The 25,382-nt window shown below is 36.5% G+C and overlaps 1 protein-coding gene across 2 annotated transcripts in view; it reads left to right on the plus strand.

Annotated features, from left to right (window-relative positions):
* MRE11 (MRE11 homolog, double strand break repair nuclease) overlaps positions 1-25,382 on the plus strand; it is a 63,251-nt gene that overhangs the window by 22,353 nt on the left and 15,516 nt on the right. For both annotated transcript variants that reach the window (XM_014835394.3, XM_014835395.3), the window contains exons 11-16: positions 128-254; positions 2,559-2,659; positions 4,113-4,286; positions 9,056-9,118; positions 16,962-17,181; positions 18,152-18,232. In XM_014835394.3, coding sequence (XP_014690880.3) covers positions 128-254; positions 2,559-2,659; positions 4,113-4,286; positions 9,056-9,118; positions 16,962-17,181; positions 18,152-18,232 — 766 coding nt within the window. The remainder of the gene's footprint in view (positions 1-127; positions 255-2,558; positions 2,660-4,112; positions 4,287-9,055; positions 9,119-16,961; positions 17,182-18,151; positions 18,233-25,382) is intronic.

Genomic DNA, 25,382 nt, shown 5'->3' on the forward strand with positions numbered 1-25,382 from the left:
CACCATCATGATCTTTAAAATGAATCATAGAAAATTAATTTATTAACTTAAAAATATTGAGCATAAATATAAAAACTGACATTAGCAAACTGTTTTCCAGCCTTCATAGCTTATTCTGTGTTTCCAGGTGGACTATAGTGGAGGTTTTGAACCTTTCAGTGTTCTTCGCTTTAGTCAGAAGTTTGTGGATCGGGTAGCTAATCCAAAAGATATTATCCATTTTTTCAGGCATAAAGAACAAAAGGAAAACACAGGTAAGCTAGTTATTTTTAAATGTTAAAAAATGCTCTTATAGAGTTTATGTAAATCAATTAATAAAAGAAGTATAAAATAATAATGGAAAATGTTTTAGTATGATTCTTTTTAATATCTTGACAAATAAACTGATAATAATTAAATCTCTTGTCTTCTAAAAATTATAGCAATCATTTTTAAGCCTGTAGATATCAGTAAGAAACAGAAGACTTTCTCTGCAAATGTAGTGTTTCTAAACAGTGCTGCTGAGTAACACAGACTGAGGGATTTATTGCCTATATGTTATTAATATTCAGAGAATATGCTCTCAAATTTCTCGTTCTTAAGTATTCCAGCTTTGGAGTGTACAGTGATTTATGAAATAAGAGGTGTCCCGTAGTTTGATATTTCTGATGATCAGGTAATTAATTTCCAATTAAATTTCGTAAAAACTAGTTGCCTTTATTTTAGTACTTATGAAAACAGGTCATCTGACTGAAATAGTGCTTCTTTGTGAGAAATACTGATCATCTTTAATAGAGAGGCTCTTCCCCTTAGAGCTATTGAGTCAGAGAATTTTCATAGGACACTCTGGCCCTTGTTTACAAGTGAGCCGCTGAGGTTTTCAGTAAGCTGGATTTAATGGGCTTCTGTTTTCACTGTCAAATTGTGATCAAAATTGTGCAAGATGTTAATTCAACCTGAAACATCATTCAGCTATTTCAGTAGAGCTCATGGAATACTGTTTTAGGGGAAAAAATCCCTATCAGAGAATCATATTTTTATGCTGTGAATTTTAATTAGTTGCTTATTGATATGGCTTACTTTAATTATGCATCCTTATCAATTCCTTGAAATTTTATGGGTGTAACATTTGTAGGAATACAGAATATAGAATTAGTACTTTATATTACTTGAGTTTCATCCATAGTTTTAATTCCTTTTTTGTTTAAACATAAATAGCTTAATGGAAACAGTGTATGTTTTATTGAAAGCATTTTTCATTGTTTTGGCCAGCTCTGCTACTTAACTGCTTGTGTGTTGTTGTGCAAATTACTTGACCTCTCTGATGTCTATAACATCAGGATTGTACCTATTCTTGCCTCCTAGGATTGTCGTGAGGTTTAGATGACATACTGTTTGTAAATGATCTTAACGTAGTGTTTGGTATAGTAAAATGTAGCAGTCATATTTATGAAGTAATGTTAATTCTCCTGTCATGAAATTAACAAAAGATTTCTGTTCACTTGTCCTCACCACTTCGCAGGAGGCACACTGCACTTTGTGCCTCTGCACCGTCTAGGACTTTGCGTGTACTTTTTCCTCTGCCTCAAATATTTTTTCTCTTTTGCTTAGTGAATCATATTCATTCTACAAGTCTTGGTTCAAATGACAGCTGCATTTGATATGTGCAAATTATTTTCAACCTTCTTTGAGAAGAATTAATTTCTTCTCTGTGTGTTATATCTTCTGTTCTCACGTTCGTTATAGCAGTTGCTACCGTGTATTGTAATCATTTGTTCTGATGGGCAAGTATCCTGTCTTTTTATCATTGTGTTTTCAACACCAGGTTCAGCACCTGCCAGACACTTAATTTTCATTTCCCTGACAAAGGTTATCAGCAGAGCAGATACTGGACTTGATGCTTCTTGACTTCTTGTCCAGTATTCTTTTTATTTTTCACTTACTGTTTTTTGAGATGACCATCCTGCTTAGGAATGCAGCTAACGTGCGTTAAGCATACATCCCATTTGTCTCACAGAATATTAAAAAGTGTACTGAGCGGCTGAGATTTAATTAAGTTGATAATTTTTACTGTTTCATCAAGGACATACTTAAGTGAAACTAACTTGTTTCGTTTTGTTTTGAACTGTGAGTACGTGGTGGTGACTAGAGTTCCCAGCCACTGCCTTGACTCATCCCAAGGTGCTGGCAGTTTACCACGATTGCTTTTGTATCATCACTGCAAATGTCAATACAGTGGAAAAGGTAAATGACATCTTAGTATTAGTATGAAAATAGTTTTGACCTTGAGTGCCCCCTGAAAGGGTCTTGGGGATCCCCAGAGGTCTCTGGACCACTCTGTGAGAACAGCTGCAAGAGACATACTACTGGAGATATGGAAAGGAAATACAGACTTTGGGGAAGAGCTGTAGCTATTAGCAAAAATGCCATGTTTTTGTCTCAAAATTTACCATGTTGAGCAAGCTGACAGTTGATAAAGTTTGGCCGTTCCTCCTCCACTGACAGCAATGTGCAATGAGTTTGGGCACCTTCACTTCATGATAGAAGTCACTATTATTTCATGGACTTCTTTTTTCTAGGAGAAGAGATCAACTTTGGGAAGCTCATCACAAAACCTGCAGAAGGAACAACTCTAAGGGTAGAAGACCTTGTGAAACAGTATTTCCAAACCGCAGAGAAGGTAATTTCTTAATTACAGTTCATATTTGGAATAATGGCTGTCTTACAGTAATAGATTTTAATTTAGGATATGTATTAATTGATTAAACAAAATGAATCCTCAGAATGTTTCCATGAAGTAAGTAGGGTAACAATTAATTACATTCATTTATAGTTATTACACATCAAGAAAAATAAGTGGTCAATTAATGTTAATTATTAATATTGTTTTTATTGTGGCTATTATTGTTGATGTTATTATCTTCTTTCTCTTTTTTTTCAAGATTGGCCCTGAGCTAATATCTGTTGCCAATCTTCCTCTTTTTTTTTTTCCCCTCCACAAAGCCCCAGTACATAGTTGTATGTCTTTATAGTTCTTCTATGTGGGATGCCACCACAGCATGGCTTGATGAGTGGTGCTGGGTTCCGGCCCAGGATCTGAACCGGCGAACCCTAGGTCTACCAAAGCAGAGCACGTGAACTTCACCACTACGCTACTGGGCTGGCCCCGATATTATCTTCTTACTTTCTTTTTACTTCTACTGCATAAGTCTGAATCCAAGATTTAATTTTCTTGCATCTGGGTATAATTTCAGAATTAGTTTATCGATTTAGCCATGCAATGGTGAAGCTATTCTTGTTGTCCTGAGTGTATGCCACTATAAGATCCTCTGGTTGTATTATTAGTTTTCTATTGCTGCTGAAACAAATTTCCACAAACTTACTGGTTTACGACAACACAAACTTCTTACCTTGTAGTTCTGTAGTTGAGAAATCTGGTACTGGTCTCACTGGCCCTAAACTGAGATGTCAGCAGGGCTGTGCTTTCAGGAGGCTCTAGGGGGGAATGCATTTCCTTGTCTTTTCCAGCTTCTGGAGGTGCCCGTGTTTCTTGGCTCATGGCCCCATTCTTCCATCTTCAAAGCCAGCACTGTGGTGTCTCTCTGGCCATCTTTCCTCAATTATGTCTCTGATTCCCTTCTTCTGCCTCTCTCTTCCACTTTTAAGGATACTTGTGATTACACCTGGATAGTCCCTGATAATCTCCCAATTTTACAACCAGCTGATTATCAACCTTAGTTCTTCTTTGCCAGGTAACATATTCATAGGTTCCAGACATTAGGATCTGGACATCTTTAGGGGGCCATTGTTCTGCCTACCACACTGGTTAACTGAATCTCTCTTAATCATCAGCTGCCATTTCTGGACTCTGTCCCAGCCTCCACATTTTCACCTGTCCTGAACTCTCCTCCCTTTTGTTGTTTTTGCTTTGCTTTCTCTGGCCCTCAATATTTATCAGTAGGCTTAATTACTGTCCATTGTTTTGTTTTGTTTTGTTTTTCCCTTCAATAAGTAGATGACTTGTTTGTCTTTTTCACGGGTAACATTATTCTGTAAATTTTCCTTGCTCATATAGAATTATTTTGTAAAGGATACTAATTTCTGCATCCAGTGATTTGCATCTCTTCTTGTAGAATGTACAGCTCTCACTTCTAACAGAAAGGGGAATGGGCGAAGCAGTACAAGAATTTGTTGACAAGGAAGAGAAAGATGCCATAGAGGAATTAGTGAAATACCAGTTGGAAAAAACACAGCGATTTCTTAAAGAACGTCATATTGATGCTCTAGAAGATAAAATCGATGAAGAGGTGAGTAACCAACTTGGGGTGGATGAGTCTGCTTAGACAGTCTCTCCTTGAGAGTAGCTCTGACTTTCTTTCTGTAAACTACTGTTTAACCTCTCTGAATTGTTTTGTTTTCTCATCTTTAAAATTGAGATAATAAAATGAGGATTAAATTAGAAAATGTCTGATAAGTATCTAGAACAAAGTCATATATTATTGGTAGCCAATAAATGTTAGTTTTGTTCTCCATAGATAGTATCTTCCCTTGAACATCATGAAAGTGCTTTAAATTGAATCTTGTAGTATGAAAATTTCTGCTCATTTCAATTTTTTAGAAGTTTTGATTGAGATTTTGAATTTCATATAGAAAATACATTCTCTCTAAGCGTAAAGCAGTGGAAGAATTACAGAGGAAAAGCTCTTTAGATTTGACTACATAAAAATTTTAAATGTTTGCATGTCAAATTGTCAAAAAAAAAACAAAATTAGAAGGTATTGACATGGAAAAAATTATTTGTGGACAGAACAAAGGCTATCTTCCTAATATAATATTAGAGCGCTTTTATAAATCTTAAGAAAAATACTACACATTTCAATATAATAATGAGTAAAAGACGTGAATAGATGGTTCACAAAAGAAATATAAATGGCTAATAAGCATATGAAAATGATGCATAGCCTAGGATAATGAAAGAACCTCAAATTAAATGTATTTTTTATTTGTCAAATTGGCAACAATTTGAGAAGAATATTTAGTATGCTGCTGGTAGGAGTGTCAAATCTGAACAGCTGCACTGAGAAGCAGTTTGGCCATGTGTGTCAAGACACGTAAGAGGATTGCCCTTAACTCAGCCCTGAGAAATTTTCTTAAGACAGCAGTGAGATAGAGATTGGTGTATGGAGCAATTCATCTTAGTGTTCCCCACAGTGGGGAAAATTGGAGATGTCTTGGTAAAATAAATGTTAGCACATACATACTGTAGAATACTATATAATCATTAAAAGTTATGCTTTTGAAGCACATGGAAAAATAGAACTTGGAAAAATATTTCCAATGTTAAGTGACAAAAGAACTCCAAAGATGTAAGACTGTACACAATATCCCAATTATATTTATTTTGTATTTGAGTATGTGTGCATGCCAAGAATGGAAGAAAACATTTCAGACATTATCAGTGGTTATGTTCAGATAGTGGGATTATAGGGGATCATTTTCTGTATTTTCCGTATTCCCTGTAAGAATCTCTAAGCAGAAGAACAAAACAACATTATTTTAAAAACTCGTTCCCTTTGACTTTGATTTTACTGCTTTTAGTTAGTTAACATAGCTCTTTTAAAGCCTTATGGTGTCAGTGTACAATTAGTCATATTCAATGCTGAGTACTTTTACAGTTAGGGCAGGTAATCGGCACTCTGAAATCATTCACTCTGGGACTGGATGTATTGGGTTCATAGATTTTTAGCAGGGATGGATTTCTCTGAAATAAAACATGAGCATCCTACCTAAATGTAAAATGCAAAACTGTAACTCCTAGGAGATAACATAGGAGAAAACCTACATGACCTTGGGTATGGCAGTGACTTTTTAGATATAACACCAAAAGCATGATCCGTGAAAGAAATAACTGATAAGCTGGGCTTTATTAAAATTAGAAAATGCTCAGCAAAAGACAATGTCAAGAAAATGAGAAGACAAGCCACAGACTTGGAGAAAATATTTGCAAAAGACACATCTGGTAAAGAACTCTTCTCCAAAATATACAAAGAACTCTTAAAACTCAGTAATAAGAAAACAGAGAACCTGATTTAAAAATGGACCAAAGACCGTAACAGACCTCACCAAAGAGGATATACAGGTGGCAAATAAGCATATGAAAAGATGCTGTATGTAGTATGTCAATAGAAATGCAAATTAAAACAACACTGAGATATATCACTACACACCTGTTAGAATGGCCAAAATCTGGAACACTGACAACACCAAATGCTGGTGAGAGTGTGGACAACACAAACTCTCATATAGTGCTGGTAGGAATGCAAAATGGTACAGCCACTTTGGAAGACAGTTTCTCGTAAAACTAAATATGCTCTTACAATACGATGCAGCAATCGTGTTCCTTGGTATTTGCTTGAAGGAGGTGAAAACTTGTGTCCACGGACCAGCCCTGTGACCTGGTGGTTAAGTTCGGCATGCTCCACTTCGGCAGCCCAGATTCGGTTCCTGGGTGCAGACCTACACCACTCGGCAGTGGCCATGCTGTGGTGGTGATCCACATACCAAACAGAGGAAGATTGGCACAGATGTTAGCTCAGGACGAATTTTCCTTAGCAAACAAGCAAACAAAACACCACATTGCTTCAGTTAATTTAAAAAAAACTAAAAAACCCCATAAAAACTGATGTCCACACAAAAACCTACACATGATTTTTATAGCAGCTTTATTCATAAGTGCCAAAACTTGGAGGCAACCAAGATGTTGTTCAGTAGGTAAATGAATAAGTAAACTGTTAAGTGTCCAGACAAAGAAATATTATTCAGTACTAAAGAGCAATGAGCTGTCAAGCCATGAAAAGACTTGGAGGGACCTTAAATGTATACTACTAGGTGAAAAAGGCCAATCTAAAAAAGCAACAAAATGTATGGTTCCAAGTATGTAACATTCTGGAAAAGGCAAAACTATGGAGACAGTAGAAAGATCAGTGGTTGTCTGATTGGTCATGGGTGGGGGAGGGGGTGAAGAGGCAGGGCACAGAGGACTTTTTGGGCAGTGAAACTCCTCTGTGTGATACTCAGCCTGCTAGACATTTTGACTTGTATGTTTAGTAGACATCCTCAAACTTTTTAACATTCCCTATCTGAATTGCTAATTCTTAGCCCCTGTTCTGACTGTAGTGCTCTAGTGGAAGCAGCATTCTTTCATTTGCTTAGGCCAGAAACTTTGAAGTCATGCTTCACTCTTCTCTCTCTCATCCTGGCTGTCTATAAATCCTTTTAGCTCTACCTTCAGAATATATACAGAATGTGACTACTGCTCTCCACCTTTATCACTTCCAATGGTCCAGAGCATCGCCGTTTCTCACCTGGATTATTCTAATAGCCTCCAAACTGGTCTCCCTGTTCTACCCAGGCCCTTCCTCCACCCCCTATTCTGTCCTCAGTTCAGCTGTCAGTGATCGTCACTGTACAGATGAAGTCACTCCTGCCTAAAAAAAAAAGTCCTCACAGTTATTTACAAGGCCTTATTCAGTCTGGCTTTCTGTTACTTCTTTGGCTTCATATCTGCTCCAGCCACAGCAACGTCCTTGCTGCTTCTTAAACATACTGGGCAATGCCTTTGCACATATTCTTTCCTTTGATTGGAATGATTTTCCCCAGTTGTTTGCAAGATTCATCCCCTTCCTTTTAAAATCTTTGCTCATATATTACCCTCTCAGTGAGGCCTCTCATGATCATCCTATTCAGATGTAACCTCTCTGCATTGCTCCAGTCCCTTTTCCTGCTTTGTTTTTCTCTGAGCACTTACCACCTTTTGCAAAGGTTTCGCAGGTCCAGATATTTAGGACCCACAAAACTCCACTGAGCATACTCACTTAAGGTTTTTATTTAAATGCAAAGGATAAAGTACAGAAGAAAAAGAGGATAGGCAGGCATGAGGGATCTGAGAGACACCAGGCATAAGCTTCCCATGTCCTTATTGTACACAGTGTACCCCGGATTGAACACTAACATCTGTGAAGAAGTTCCCAGGGGGTCTTTTATGCCCCTCTGCTGACATAATCAAGCCATGCTGGCTAACTGGTTGTGCAGGTTGAAAACCATCAGTAAATAAACTGGCCCTGGGAATGCCAGAGGCTTCTCAGAGATAAGGATAGAACTGTCCTATCTGTAGGTTAACTACCTGTAAATTAGCTTTCCCAAATGTAAATTTCCTAGCTGTAAATTAACTTGATCCTACATGCCTTCTAAAACACAATGTAACTTCTTATTTTGTTTATTGACTACCCTTCCTTACACACACGCACACAGACACACGCACTCTCACAGATTGTAAGCTCCATGAGGGCAGAATTGTTGATTATTTTGTTCATTGTTGTAATTCTTACAGTAGTGCTTGGTGCATAGTAGGCGCTCACTAAATATATAGTTATCAAATATACTAAATATATAGTTGTCAAACATCAAATAAATGCAGCTTGTCTCTAACTATGTAACTATATTATAAGAGCCTTGTGAGCCAGAACCAGTGAAAAAGGAATCTCTAGTATTCTTCATCGTACCAGGACCATGGTTCGCAAACAGCAAACATTCAGTAGTTGACTGTTGATAAAATGGATCTGCGGAAGCCCACCCACCTTGAATAGCATTTCAGAGGGCCTGCTGGACGGCTTGCAGCAGGTGCACAGAATGATGTGAGCAATGTAATAAATAATTCAAACCTCTTCAAAGAGAGATGTTTGTTTTTAACTATTTTACTGAAGGATAACACCCATGGGTTATTGGGATCTTTTCCTCTGCAGTCTGACAGACTATTTTTCAGTGACATGGAACATTCTGGCAGCAGGTGGTGTAATTTTGCCTAGGGCCAATTCTTTTTAGAGTACATTTCTGAAATTTTAATGTAAGTGACTGGGAAAATATGATTTCTTTAATCGGTCTTTTGTGAGACAAACCTATACTTAAATTTTGAAGTTTTATGCTGTAATGGAAAGCATCTGTTAATTGTAGCCCATTATTTTATATTTACATAACAGGAATAAGCAACATGTTTGTAATTTATTCTGTTATAATCCAGGTGCGTCGCTTCAGAGAGAGCAGACAAAAAAATACTAATGAAGAAGATGATGAAGTTCGAGAGGTAATTTTTCTGCTGTGAATTTCTATGCTTCTCTGTCAGTTTGTTAAATTAGAATAACTAGTAAGTTCATTTCGAGTAGTCCATCCACAGAACCTAGGTTTGTTGGATAGGGCTGAGGAGGGGTTGGCTAAGGATGGCTGCCTTTGACTTATTCCAGCTTAGCCTACAAAAATTCTGCTTGCCAATATTCTCTTTTTTAAACCCTTTGCTCTTGCCTAAAACTGATTTAATTGTGTGTTTGTTGTAGGGTATGGGGTTGGGGGCTAGCGTATACAACAAGAGCCCTTATTAGTCAAAATAATTGCTAGTTATTATCAGGGCATCTTATCGGTATAAGATAAAATCTCACCCTACTGAGCTGATATTATTTTGGGCAAAAAAGAAGAAACTTAGTGTTTTGGTGAGCAGTTATCATAGGTAAATATACAGTGTCCCCTAGCCTTTCTCAAGGGTTGAAATCAGCTTGATCACCATTATCACTGTCTTCTCCGTCTCTTTGCAGTTTAGGAACTTGAAGTTAGTAACTGTTTACTTAAATTTTGGGCCTCCCTCTGGTGCTTGGTGAATCAGTGATTGAAGTATATATTCCTACTTTCTAATTGTCCTAGTGTTGTATGACTGCTATTTAGAGTTTAAAAGTTATTTTATAAATGATTTACTGTTAGGATTTTGTCTTGATTGCTTTCATTCAGCATTTTTTATAATACCTGTTATAGATAGCCATTCGGCTTTATATTGGGAATACAGATATGAAAAAGGTATAGTCTGTGTCTACCAGAGAGTCTGAATTTAGTAGGTGAGACAGACATATGTAGAAAGAAAATATTAAATCATGTGATCTGAAGTTTCACCCTCACTGAATTTCACCCTCACTGTCCTACTAGTCTGTTTTCATTTCCTAAATATTTTGTAGCTGACAGTGGTGAATTAGAAAGAGTTGAAGCACTCAAAACATCTCTCAAGTTAACTTTTACTAGTCCCACTATTTTCTCTGCAACAAGAAGAAAGGAATTAATGGGAGCCCACCCCTCCCCTTTTAAGTAAGGTTTTTTGCCTTGTTTTAAGCACACTCCTTAGGTAGAAGTCAGTACCTGAGACAGTAAGAAGGAAAAGGAGAAGGACCCTGCTTACAGAGATGGCGACTCTCAATTTACTTTTGTTCACCCCCTGAGCCCTTCCAAAGGAATCCCTATTTAGCAGTTCACCTACTGATGACTACTAGGTAACTCCACAGCCTTTCATGTTGAGCAGTTTTAGTTTTAGACCCTGACGTAGGAAAAATCAGTTATCAAATAATTCTTCTTTACCATCTCTGGAGGCCATGAGACAGACTCTGAGCCTTTTTAAAAAAATTTAAAAAAAAATTCCGAGTCTAAATCTGACATACTTCATCATCCTTGGTATTTAGGATTTTACAGTGATCCGATGCCACTTTTCTGGAATTTTAAGGAATAAAAAAGTGCATTTTTGGTGTTATTACAAAAGTTTGGTGTTCTGTAACTCTCCCTTCTCCAAATTGTGTCCCAGTTCATTAGAGTATGTAGCAGTATGAACAGTGTAGTAACTCAGTTCATAACCTTGTCTTAAAAGAATATGCTAGGATAATCTTCTAAAAATTGAGTTGTAAGTTTCACAAATATCTTTTCCTTTTACTACTTACTCTCCATGGAGTAAGATAGGAAAATTTGCAATATAAACTAACGTTACTAGCAATGGTGCCAGTATTGATAGCAGTTTTTTCCCATACTGTGCCTTTCATTAATAGTCATTGATTTCATTAATAATAATTGATTATAGAACTAAAAGCTACCACCATCCACTAAATTTCAAAGAACATTCCCAACATCAAAGTCATTCTCCTAAATAAATGTATCGGAAAAAACAGAACTGATTACCTACTTGGCTTTATTCATTACTGTTTTCAAGGGGGAAAGGGAAATGGGAGTTATTGAATTTTTGCTACGTGCCTTACTTACACTCTCTCAGTTTCCGTTTTACAAGTGAGGAGACTGAGACCAGACTGAAGGCCACATGATAGGGCTGGAATTTGAACCTCACAATTTCTACCTCAAGTGTAGACTTTTCCACCACACTGTGTCCTATCAGAACTTTATATTATAATAACATTAATACAAAGCACGGCCAATGAATGGCTAAAAATTTAAAACTTCTAAAACTGTCATGCAGCACATCAAGATCACTGTTCATAATAAGCATAGATGCAGCTACTGTGCCATTTACAAGATGATTTTTTGGAATCTAAGAGGAGGAAGATATAGATTCGGGATCCCTTACCACATTTATTCCATTTGTGTTCATCTTACAGAGTGACCTTAAAGTAGAAAAGACAGTTTGCCAAATGGCAGGAGCGAATGCTTGAAAGAAATGATTCCTGGTTCCTGGATTATTTGGCTTAAACTTGATTAACCCTTTCAATTTACCAGATCACAGAAATATTTTTTTACAGTGGTTCCTATATGTTTGAAGCCACTAACCTCATTACTGTTTTAAAGTGTGAAAATTTACTTCAAGGAAGGTAGGAGGGGACGTGACAAACTTCACATGGGAATTTTTAAGAGGAAAGAACTTTTGGGTTTATATTTTCAGCTGTATTTTAAAACTGTAGCAAGTAATCAGGGCTTCTTAGGTAATTTGTCAGCATGCCATAGAGTGTTGTAAATTTTTTCATTCTTAGCACACTATTTAGAACTTGACTAATGAGAAGAATTTAGAACTGAGACTTTCCCAAGCTGTAATTCACAGCTTTGCAGAATCATTTAGCTCAGAATATGCATCCTAGTACCCTGCTCATTATTTAAACAAACAGGCAGACCAAAGCATTAGCTCTTCCATTTGGAGAAAAAACATGCTTCACCATCTCTTGTTCACATAGAAACTCTCAAGTATTTTCTTTAATTATAAGTTCACATTTAAGTAAAAGGCCGAACAGTAAATATTTTAGACTTTGCAGACCATATATGGTCTCTGTCACATATTCTTCTTCTTTTTTTTTTTTAACAATCCTTTAAAAACGCAAAAACTATTCTTAGTCTATTCTCACAGTTCATAGTTTATCTGGCCTCTGATCTCTTATGTTCTATCTGAATTTGAGGCAAGGTTGATATCCTATTTCAAACTGTAATACTACGTACTATCAGCAGAGTGAAAAGGCACCCCACAGCATAGGAAAAAATATTTGCAAGTCGTGTATCTGATAAAGGATTAATATCTAGAATATATAAAGGACTCCTAAGATTCAGCAACAACAAAACAATTTAAAAAGGACAAATGACTTCAATAGACATTTCTCCAAAGTAGATATACAAGTGACCAATAAGTACATGAAAAGATGCTGAACATCGCTAATCATTAGAAGAATGCTAATCAAAACCATGAGATCCTACATCACACCCTTAGTATTGCTGTTAGCCGAAAACTAGAAAATAACAAGAATGGGCAAGAATATGAAGTTGGAACTCTGGTGCATTGCTGGTGGGAATATAAAAACTGCTGTGGAAAACAGTTCCTCAAATAATTAATCATAGAATTACCATATGATGTAGCAATCCCACTTCTATGTATTTGCTCAAAAGAATTGAAAGCAGGGACTCAAACGCATTTGTATGCAAGTGTTCATAACATTATTCACAGTAGCCAACAGGTAGTAACAGTCCAAACCCCATCAAAAGATGAGTGGGTAAATAAAATGTGGTATGTCCAGTGGAATATTATTTAGACTTAAGAGGAATGAAATTCTGATACATACTGCAACATGGATGAACCTTGAAAACATTATACTAAGTGAAGAAAGTCAGACGCAAAAAGGACAAATATGGTATGATTCCTGTTATATGAGATGCGTAAGGTAGTCAAATTCATACAGACGGAAAGAAGAATAGTGCTTCCCAGGAGGTTGAGGGGGTTAGGGAATGGGGGATTGTTTAATGGGTACGGAGTGTCAGTTTGGGATGATGGAAGTGTTGTGGAGATTGATGATAGCAACGCTTGCACACAACAGTGTGAGTGTGCTCAATGCCACTGAACTGCACACTTAAAAATGGTTAAAATGGTAAGTTTTTTGTTATGCATATTTCACCACAATTAAAGAGAGTGTAATACCAAGATAGTATGTTTTCAAATCTCACAAAAAGTATATGGAAGCGTCGTCTTGCCCTTGGCTCTAGATCTGTACTGTACTCAGAATGGCTCTACATTTACACTCATGAGGTCTTAGAAATAACATACTTCCAAGATATCCGTAAACTCCAATGTCTGTTACACAGAAAAGGAGGAGCTAAAATTATATTTGATTGTAATGTTTGAGATGAAAAACTGAAGATATATTTAGACAAAAGTAAAATATAAAATTTGGAAATGATGGTAATTCTTTCCAAGAAATAATAATCATAAAAAGGCATCTGAATTTTAAATTTTGCTGGATTCTGCCAGATGGCTCCAAAGGTGTTACACCAGAGTACATTCCAACCAATAGTATTTGGCCATGCTTATTTCCCCACATCCTTGTCATCATGATGTATTACTACATCTTTTGATCTCTGTAAATCTAAGATGTGAGAAATTATTTCTGAGTTGTTTTTAATTTGTACTGCTTTTATTGCCAGTGAGTCTGAGAAATTTTCATGTTTATAAATAATGTTTATGTGAAACACCTGGTCATGTTCTTTGCCCAATTTTTTTTTTCCACTGGGGCATTGGTCTTTCTCTAATTGATTTGTATGAGTACTGACGTGAAAGTGAGTGCAGGCTGGATGTGTGTGTAGCATATTGAGGGTTTTTGTCATGTAAAAGAAGTGTCCACCTCTTCCTGAGGGTTTTTCTGTTTGTTTAAATCCAGAATGGGTGATGAATTAAGTGCCTATTTGGCATCTTTGGAGATAAGCATGTGGAGTTTTTCTTTCTGTATTCTGTGAATATGGTGAATTATATTAATACATATCCTATTACTGACCCATCCTTGGTCTCGCTTTGTGAACCCTCTTGTAATGGGTATACTAGTCTGTCCATATTCTCCTAGATTCTCTTTGTCTGCTTTAATATTCATAAGTAAGATACTGTAATTTTCTTTTTTGTGCATGCAATCTTTGCCAGTTTTCAGTACCATGTTATGCTGGCTTTATAAAAAGAAATTGGAAACTTTCTTTCTTTTGCTGTGGTACTATTGAAATGGTAGTAGAATTATCTGTTCTTTGAAGATTTGGTAGAATTTAATGTGAAACTTTCTGATTGTGGTCCTTTTTTGATTGTGGTTTCTTTTCATTAAAAGAACTAATAATTTTCTCAAAATTTTCTTTGATAATTAGCCTTTTGTGACTGTCTCTCTTTTCTTGGCTCAGTTTAGGTCATTTATTTTCTAAATTACTTAGAAGTGAGCAGAGTATTTTGTCATGATTCTTTTAATTTTCCTTGGATCTTTTTTCCCCTCCATTCTCATTTCTTTGCTTTAATAATTTAATTCATTGCTTTAATTGTTTCATATGTTGTGATATGGAGTATTTTTACTGCCATTATTTTCTAAATATTCTACAATTTTAGTTTTGTTTTGCAGTTTGGAGTCAGGGTTTTTGTTTTATTATTATTAATTTCTAATTTTATTGCAGGGTGATTAAGCAGTATGATAATACTATAATTTATTGATATTTTTCTTAGTACCCCATTATATATCAGTTAAAACGTTTCATGGGGTCTTGAAAAGAAGTATTTATTTTCAGAGTATAGAGTTCGACATGTATCAATTAGATCTATCTTATTCATTATGTAATTTAGGTCTCCTTTTTTTCTTTTAAATATACTTTAAAAACAAACGTACAGCTAGTTCTCGTTATTTGTGGTGGTTATGTTCCATAAAGTCACCATAAACACTAAATTAGTGAGTACCGAACCATCGCTGCTAGGGGAAATACAGGGTTAGGTTCTTGCCAGCCACTTGTTACAACATTTTTGTCAACCGATCAGTACATAACCCTTTTCATGTGTGTTTCTTTTTAAAGACTCCTTATTTAACATACATTGTTGGTTCATTAACATTGGACTCATGGCCCACAGCCTTATAACTCAGGGCTGAGTACAGGTATCTAACACAGGTGTTTCCTCCGTAAGGCACATCACAGCCTTCTTGCACTTAGGAACGAGACAACACTTCAGCAGTACACTGGGGAGGCATTTTAAAAGTAAAGTCACCGATCAGAAGCACAAAGTTGTGAACAATGTGACACTAAATATACTATGAAAAGGACACTTGTTTAAAGTGCAAGAGCTGAAACAAGAATGCTGAGTGTCTCGTTGTTCGACCTCATCTAGGAATGTGTGTGTCAGGTGACTCAGAATTTTCACTGCTTTGCACACGTCTACAAATGACCACGAAAGTGTCAAAAGTATCGTTTTGGGGGGGTTACAAATAAACTTTGGCAACTAGGTAAATTTGCAATATAGAATCTGAGAATAATGAGGATTGACCGTACTTAATGTGGGACATGAAAGAGGAATTGAAATCTTTTTTCTACTATTTTTTGATTATATTTTTTGTTATATTCCCTAGAGTTTTTTCATTTGTGTTGTAATGCCACGTGGAGCCCTCCGTGGAGTGATTTAGCTGGTATTTCACTTCAGCTAAGATCATCATCGTGACGCTGGATTACCTCCCACCTCCCACCACCCCCTTCACTCCTACTTCTACCCTGCCTGCTTTGTTCTCGTCTCCTCATTTAGCCCTGTGTCTCCTTATTTCATGGCATCACGGAGAGCTTAGAAATGCCCTAACCGTCTATTCTTAAAGACTCCTTATTTAATATACATGGTTGATTCATTGACATTGAACTCAGATCCAGGACTTGTCATTCCAAGCAAGAGAGACTGTTGTCTTGGCCTCCTGGGATACATAGATCAATTCTGGAGAGCTCTACACCGCCTGACACTCTTCTCAACCTTCTCCCTTAGGTCAAATCTTCGATATATCCGTTAACTCTTCTTCATAGGTTTTGTGTTTTGGGGTTAGAGCTATTTTCTAATTTTATTGAAAATGTATTGGGTTTTATTTTTGTCCTCCTTGTTACATTTTGATTGGTTTAAGGGCAGAAATCAGGGCAGCATTGCTTTTATTCTGTTTTTATTCAGAAAATCTACATTTATTTTAGAGTTAGAACTTTTTGTTGTCTCAAACTTGTCCTTTCTAGACAGTTTCTTATCAAATTAAAATTTGAGGTATATTCTTGGTCCTAAGGTTTTTATTCTTTTCCAGGCCTTCAAAGATGTATTCTACTTAATTCTTTTTATCATGTATCTGTAAGAGATTGCTCATGTGTTTCTGATTATAAAAGTAATGTTTTAGAAAAAATAGATATATTGTAGAAAATTTGTAGTATTCAAGAATAAAGAAGAAAACAAAAGCACCCCCAAATTTCGTCACTCAGAGATAACAGCAATTTCTTGTAAGTTTTTTCTCGGAATTTATTAAGAGGTCACTGGACAAAGTAGCTCAAATGATGACAGTCTCTTACAAACGGTGGTGCTGGATTAGGGGCACTTGCCAACATTCCTCCCAGTTCTGAAAGCTCTGATACTGTGAAATTTTCTCTCTTGGTAAACCTGTTCCAAAGGTCTCCTTTTACAGGTAGTATTGTAAATTGCTCTGACAAATCATAGGCACTGAATTTGATTGATGGGGGAGGAGGGATGTTCTGTTTTACATTTTTGTAGCATGATTAATGAAAAGTAATTGTATAGACAGTTTGGCGATATTAAATGTTCATCTGAATGACCAGATTAATGCCTTTTAGGATGCTGCATTATCTACTAATGTGTGCTTTCTCCTTGTTCTCCCTCTCAGGCCATGACTAGGGCCAGAGCCCTCAGATCTCAGGCAGAGGACCTTGCTTCCGGCTTTAGTGCCGATGACCTTATGAGTATAGATTTGGCAGAACAGATGGCTGATGACTCTGATGATAGCGTCGCAGCAGCAGCCAACAAAGGAAGAGGCCGAGGAAGAGGCCGGAGAGGAGGAAGAGGCCAGAATTCAGCATCGAGAGGAGGGTCTCAGAGAGGAAGAGGTTAGCCCTGAGGATAGTCTATTGCACACATTCAGACTTGGCAGTTGAGTGGGAAATATGGAATTGTATTCCTGTTGTCAGAATTCAATTACGCAGTCCTTTAAATCTTTATTTTTATAGTGCATAAAGTCAGTCTTTAATGTAGTTCTCACATGTACGTTTCACTGAAATTAATTTTGAATAGCCACATGCACATAGGGTTTTAATTGCTTTTAACATTTATTTTATAAAGACCTTCACTATATTTCTTACATGGTACCTTTTGGGTGCATTTATTGTCATATTTGCTCTCGTGTGTACACAGTAATAGTGAGGCAAATATGAGCTGTTAGGGAAGATGGCTTGTTAATGGCCATTGGCAGCAGGAAGGAAACTCTAGATCTTAAAAATTATTTTTTGTTGCTTTAATTAGATACAAATGTTCTTATAAAGTGGCTTCATAAAATTTGTCTTGAAAGGAAAATTACCCTAAAATAATTTGATTTCTTTAAAAAAATCATTAATGTTAATTGCCATCACTGTATTTAATGTGACTATTTTCATTGAATAGTTCAAACAATGGAAGGTGTTCATCCAGTGACTTCCTGGTGGATTATAAAAACCCATTCCTAGGAGTATTTTTTAATTGTTTTTATTAAATATTTATCCATAGGAATTTTAAGGTGGTAAAATGGATAATACTTCAGTTAAAAATCTTCAGGAAGACAAATTCTTATCTAGTGATAGTTATTTTCATTATCCTTACATTTACAAAATTTTTCCTTAAATTTTAATTGGAAAATATGAACCAAATATGGCCTAAGTATAGTCTCTGAAAATTGATTGATTAGACTCTTGCTGCTGCTTCTCAGCTTTTACACATAAACTATGTTTTGACATAACTGTATTTAGATTTCATTTTGATGGTGTTTTAAAACAACTTTAGCTACTGATGAGATTGTATATTGACTGCCTATTATTCTAACATCAGGCACCAGTTTAGAGACTTCTACTCGAAGCAGAACTTCAAAGGCCTCTATGCCAACATCAAGAAATATGTCTATTTTAGATGGTGAGTATAGAATGCAAATGATTATCTAGCAGTTATTTATAAATTCCAACTTAGGAAGACCTAGGATACCCCGTTAATAAAACTCACTGGTTTGTGTGTCCATCACTGGGGAGTTAAAAGGATTAATAGGACCAAAAAGTAAATTATTCTGTAAAAGATCTTTGCCGTATGTTGGAGCTATTGAAGAGGGCGAGCCTTAAAAATTATGTTTTATAATTCCTTACTGTTAGACAATTTGATTATTTCCTTTTTATAGAGGAATCACTAAGATATAGAAAAGTGGGACAATTGATCAGTGTAATCACCAATAATCAAGGGAGAAGGAACTGTTTCTTAATGTATTGTTTACTTTCTTTCCTTGTGCTGCTTTTGTCCATCTATACTGTAGTATGGAGAACTCATGTGAGCTGTATTTAAGAGAAGTGATGGTTAAGATTCTTTGAATTAACTGTGTATGTGTTATGATCTAAAAATTGGCCTTAAACTAAGGAACCTATTTTTATAAACTATTTTTAATGGTAATTTTTAAAAGTTTAATAAAATATCTTTAATACTGTAGTTTATGAGACCAGCCTCAGTTGTTAGTCAAATTTATGCAAATGTTTGTTAAAATAGGTGGATCTTTTTTCTACCCAGCATTCAGAATATATCCATATGTATTTTATTTATACTATCTGATTATTTGAGGTTAATTATTGACTCACTTTTATAGCTAGGATTAATTTTTGACAGATTTGAGAGCTGGACTAAATCTTGCAAGATTTTATTTATCAAGGGTAAATATAAACTGTATTTATGTCCAAAAGAACAGCTGCACAAAAAGAGTTGTGAGAGGTATGAACAGTAGCAGTAACTCAAGTAAAAAAGAGTTAGATCGATAAGAGTTGTGCAGGTCGACCTAACTGTCCAAATCTAGTGGTGTGTTAAGCTATATTAATAGAAGTAACGCATCTCGACAGCAAGGAAGTTCTCCCTCTGTCCTGAATTGGATGCTTCACACCAAGAATACTGTGCTCATCTTTGGAAGTATATTTCAAGAAGAATATCTGCTATATATGATCTTTCAGAAGAGAAACCATACAGTATAAAAAGTGGTAGAAGGAACTTGGGATATTTAACCTGAGAAAGTCAGGTCTTTACATAAATTAAATTCCATCATGTGAAAGATTGAATAGATTTGATTTGTATAATCCCGAATGCATGGTTTTAAATCTGTTTTGAGTTATGGATTCTTAAGAATCTGATGGAAGCTATGTGTCCTCTCCTTAAATAAGTACTCATATGTAATTGTGCTCAATTTCAAAGGGTTCAAGGACCCCTATGAAGCCCATCCTCCAGATTAAGAACTACTAATCCAATGAGGATAGATGGGAAAAGCTAGAAGCATAAGATTTAAGTGTATTATCTAGTAGAATGGATCTAGAAGACTTCAGAACAACTTTGCCTACTCCCTCCTTTTATACGTGAATAACTGAGCTAAGCAATTTGCCCTAGGTTAATACAACCCTAATAGTACTAATAATAGCTAATATTTATGAAACAGTTCACTGCACACCTCTTAACAGCTCTGTGGCATAGATACTTAAATTATCCCTGTTGTACAGAAAAGGGAACTGAGGCTTTGAAAAGACAGGCAACTTACTCAAAGTCTCACAACTAGTAAATTATAGAGCTGGGGTCCATCCCACATTCTCTGGACTCCAGAACCAGTAGTTAACCTCTGTGCTCGTTTCCAGATCAATGTAACATTAGAGACGTAGCTACTGTTTCTCAGTAGAGGAGTCTTTGCATTATACAGAGTAATCTATCTAATTAATATACAGAGGGAGTAAGCTGCCTCAGAAGGAAGTGAGTTGTGACTCCGTCAGAAGTAGTTTTCAACATTTATTGGATGACAACTGACACTGGAGAAAGGATAAAAACATCAAGTCCATTAAATGACTCAAGGAATCTTCTTATCGAAAATTCTGCTGCTATATTTTCACCCAAGGATTATTCCGTACTCTAGGAGAGCCAGCTGAGATCCTTATCTTTTAACTCCAGAAGCATGTTGACTTTGTTGCCATTTGGGAAATGGCATCCATAAAGATGTTGTTCCATTCTTGGCAGGTCTAAGATAAAAGCAGAGAAGGAGAAAGAGAAAAAGCAGCTTGGTAAAGGACCTAGGCTGAGTCCAACATGTAAACACTTTGTGACTTTGGACAAGTCATTCTCTCTCCTAGTTCATTTACATGTACATTAGGAATAATAATTCCTGCCATATTGGGCTATTCTGAAGGTTAAAAAGCAAAAAACCTGGGACATAGTAGTATTTATGAATAGTACCACTATAAAAAAGAGAAAACAGAGGGAGTTAGAAAAGGAGAGTGAATAAAATATGAACACATCCGTGTTAAACCACCAAAAGTTGGTTAGCATGCAACGACAGAGGCATAGATGTTATAAGTTACCCGCCTTTACCTTAGCCAAATTGCCTTTTTTCATCATGGCTTAAGGGTTTTATGTGAAACTTTCCTTGACACCAGTGGGCAGAATTAATCTCCGGAAGTGAGTCTTCAGGTTTCTGTTGTTAAGAAATCAGCTTTTAGTTAAGCTTGTTGCTTTTTTTTTTTTTAAAGCAGACTATTTTCCTCCAGCTGACTGTCTTTGGTGTTCTGCAGTTTCACTGTGATGCATGTAGATATGGGATTCTTTTTTATCTTGCTTAGGATTTATTGGGCTTCATGACACTGAGTCGATGTCTTTCATCATTTCTAGAAAATCCGTAGCTGTTATCCCTTCAGATATTCCCTCTATGTTGTTCTTTTTCTCCTCCTTTCTGGGCTTCAATTAAATAAATGTATGACCTTTTCAATCTGTCCTCCCGTAATTCTTAACCTCTCTTGTATTGTCTGTTGTTTCATCTTGTGCTACATTCTGAATAATTATTTCTGCTCAGTCTTCCAGTTCACTCATCTGTTCTTAAAACTGTCCATTGAATTTTCAATTTTCATTGTTTTTTGGGGGGAGGTTTGAAATTCTATTTGATTCTTTTAAAATATGCTATGTCACTTTTAATAGTTTTTAAAAATTCCCTACAGATATTTTTAAGCTTGTTTTTAATTTTTTGTGTATGCATAGTAAGGGTTTTTTTTTTTTTTTTTTTTTTTTGGTATTCTCTGTCTAATAACCCAGTGTCTGAATGTCTTTGACCTCTTTCTGTTGTCTGTTTCTGACGGTTCTCATTTATGGTGACTTGTTTCCTTGCATGCTTTTCTATTGTCCCAAAAGAATTATCAGTGGGAATAATTGGAGACGTTGGATGAAGATGTCTTCCTCCAGAGAAGATTCGTATTTATTTCTCCAGGCTTCTGGGGCACCACAAGTCTTAGACCACTTTAAGCTAAATTTAAATTTATAACTTGAGGACCAGCCAGGTGATATGTACTTGTGAAATCCTGTTTATGTCTGCTTCTCTCCTTAACCATTGGGGTCCCAGTTTAAGGAAGGGAGGAAATGCATTAGGCTCTCCACCTTGGGCAGGCCTTGAGCTGTGGCAGCCCTCTCCCTCCCCCACAGAACTGTCAAAACCAGTGTTAACATTTGCCCAGATCAGCAGGTGTCCTCAGGGAAAGGGACTCTGCTGTGCTAGTCTCTCTGAGTTCTAGCTTTTCTTCAGTTTTGGCCTGTTAATTCTTCACTATACTCAGCTCTTCAGTGCCATTAAGAATTTTTTTTCAATTTTTGATGTAGCAATTTGGATTGTTTTCAGCAGAAGTGTTTGTCTGAATAAGCTAGCCAACAATGAACAGATACAGAGGTTTCTCTTCATTTTCTTTATTTAAAACTCCTATGGGACTGCCACCTTTACAGCTAGAACTCTGTCTCACGGAAGTTTTGTGAGCATTTTCTCACTTTCTAATGTCAGCTCATTTTAGAACCACTGTGCCAATGAAACTTTCAAAGATATTCTTTGATGACTCTTGCTCTGTTACTTAATTGATATTGTGGAATAAAGCTGCTGTTTGTGTAGAGAAGACAAGAGACCAGTTATAGTGCTTTAAAATGTTCACAAATTGGCATGACTAATCATTTTTTTAAGTAATAATATTCATTTGTAAGAAGAGGCTATGTAAGTAAACCAAATTACTATGAAACTCAAGATTTCCTGAATTACTTTCCAGGGAAAAATCTTACTGTGCCTTTTGTAGCGATAGTTGTGACTAAGAACGTGGGCTCTCGAGTCACACCTATGTGGTCGGCCAGCCCTTCAACTGCCAGCTCGGTGCCCTTGCACTAAAAGTACCCAGGAACAGAGTTTGCATTGTTTTGTTCATTGTCATATCCACATTGCCTGGCACATAGCAGGTGCTCATTAAATACTTGAGAATGATTGAATGAAAATCACTTAGAGATTGTATGGTGTAAAGATTAAGAGCATGGTTCTAAAGTCAGAAGGACCTTGGTTTGAATTCCGACTCCTTCCTTTGCTAGTTGTACGTCTTCCAGCAGATTAGTTGAGCATTCCATCTCTGAGCTGCAGTGTCCTCACCTGTAAGATGGGGTGATGACAGCGTCCACCTCATTGGGTTGTTTTGAGGATTATTGAGAAAATACATTGAAATACCTGGCACAGTATCTATGCATATGAAGTCCCCAGGAAGTGTAAACTATTATTATTCTATAAGCTTCAGGTCCCTGAAATTGGCAGTGTAGTACTGACTTCACAGCGTAATTATAATTATTAAATGAATTTTTGCATATACATTACTGACTACAGCATTTTGTAAGAATCCAATAAGTGATGGTTGCTGTTAGTGTTAGTGGCAATATTTACAATAAACTTATGAAAATGGATGTTTTATAAATTAGTGTCAATTTATCTTTTACATAATTGATTTGGTCTAATGGTTTTACAATTTAACTGATTACCTCCAACATTGGGCCTTTTTTTGAAAAATGAAATTGACTTTTGTAATGCATATGAGTAAACTATTTTTATCAGGTTAGATTTGGTGTTTTTAAGTCTCTGACTAAACAACCATGGGGTATTAACTATAGTTACCATAACTTTAGGACAAAAGCAACTTTGTAACTTGTAGATTCCTATTATAAGTGGAGGAATGAAGAGATAAAGGTCAAATCCTATTATAACAAGCTCCGTGGAATATAAAGATTTGTTATTGTACTGGAATTTTATTGAGAAAGATAGATATTACACTTAAAGCCAGCAGTGGTTATAAATAAGAGTTGACAGCCTAGATTTTTCCATTGAAGTTTGTCTGCAGAGGACGATGACTAAGCGAATAAAAGACACCTCTTGGAGCCATTGCTTTGCATTTAATTTACCGCTGTGGCTGCTGCTGCCACTACGACATTGACTCCTACTACTGGCTACATTATTTGAATACCTGCTACTACTAGGCCCTTGCCAAAGCAATTTAGATTAACTACCTCTTTTTATCCTTTCAACAAATGTCTGCAGGAAGTATTATTAACACTGTATTACAGATGAGGAAACTGAGACTTAAGCCAAAGAATTTGGCCATAGTCACCCAGCTAGTAAGTCAAAATGAGTCTAAAAGTAGAGCTCTTAACCACCATACCGTATTGCCTTCCTAACAAAACTCAGTCCTTATTCTTCTGATAACTTTAATTATCTCACAAACATTGATTTATCTTTTGCTATCCACTGGGGATAACGAGAAAGGAAGGCTCTTGTTTTCAAGGATCTGAGACTTTGAGGAGTCAGTTAGTGAATAACTATTGAGCGGAAGTATTCTTTGAAAGAGTCATGACTACTGGCTTTTTAATTCAGTCTCCTTCTCTGGCCTTTTGAGTGGAGCAGGATGTAAGGCCAATAATTGAGTAGGGTGCATAAAAACTCTGCTTCTGCCCTTCATCTCTCATCTCAGGCAGACATCACAAGGTTGAGGTTGGAACCTGTAATAGGACAAATGAGCAATCATAAATGTAGGCTAGGTCGAAAGATTCTTGAGATTTCTGACCAGGAGAATTTTGGACTTTGTGGGGTTCTTTGAGCATTTGACTTTTTCAAGTCCTGTGTCTTTTTTTCTCCTCTTGCCCTGTTATTTGGTTTGGGGTTGTCTTGAGGGAGATGTTTTTTATATTAGGAAACTGGTAAGGCTTAGGGGAAAATAAACCTCTAATTGGCTGTTTGAAATTTATTCTAGGTTTTTAATATTCTGCACCCAATTCAGATGGTGTGTGTGGGGAGGTGTGGGGTGACCAAGCAATTTTCGGACACCAGCTGAGTGTCCTACAATTCAACTCAATTCTGACAGTACTCAGAGGTAGCGTCAGATTCTGCAGATTAAGGGCTCAGTTCCACAAGACTGTCCCAGATGTCAGTCGCAAACTCACGTTGTTACCTGTGCTTCTGACCTACTGGCCATAAATCAGAGATTCCCACGACCCCCTCCTTGGGTTGCATTAATTTGCTAAGGCAGCTCATGGAACTCAGGAAACCAATTTGCTCACTAGATTACTGGTTTATTACTGAGGATATTAAAGGATATGAATCAGCAGCCAGATAAAGAGATGCATAGCGTAAGGTCTTGAACAAAGGAGTTCTCATGGAGTTTGGGGCCTGACATGGTGGCAGGTGGAAGCATTCTGGTTTACCACCTGGAAGCTCTCCAAACCCCCTTCTTTTGGGTTTTTGTGGAGGCTTCATTACATAGGCACAATTGATTAAATCATTGACCATGGGTGATTGATTCAACCTCCAGCCCCTTGCCCCTCCCCAGAAATCAGGGGATGGGACTGAAAGTTCCAACCCTCTGTTCATGGTTGGTTCTCCTGGCAGCAAGCCCCCAACTTTAGATGCAGTCCAAAGTCACCTCGTTAACATAACAAAAGACATCTTTATAGTTCTCGTCACTTAGGAAATTGCGAGGGTTTTAGGGGCTCTGTGCCAAAAAGGGGAACAAAGACCAAATATATATTTCTTATAAAATCATAATACTGTTTTGGTCTTGGGAAAAATAGAGTTAACTAAATTTCATGTTTCTAACCAAGATTATAAAGCTAAAGAAGTAAGGATTCAAAGGAAACTTTTATCATAGAATAAAAGATAAACTGTTTTCTAGAATTTCTCTCTAGACTATTTCTTAGGTACTGAATATGGTTAACAAAGTAAAGGAAGAAT

The sequence above is a fragment of the Equus asinus genome, chromosome 20 (genome assembly GCF_041296235.1).
Source record: "Equus asinus isolate D_3611 breed Donkey chromosome 20, EquAss-T2T_v2, whole genome shotgun sequence".
NCBI classification, from domain to species: Eukaryota; Metazoa; Chordata; class Mammalia; order Perissodactyla; family Equidae; genus Equus; species Equus asinus.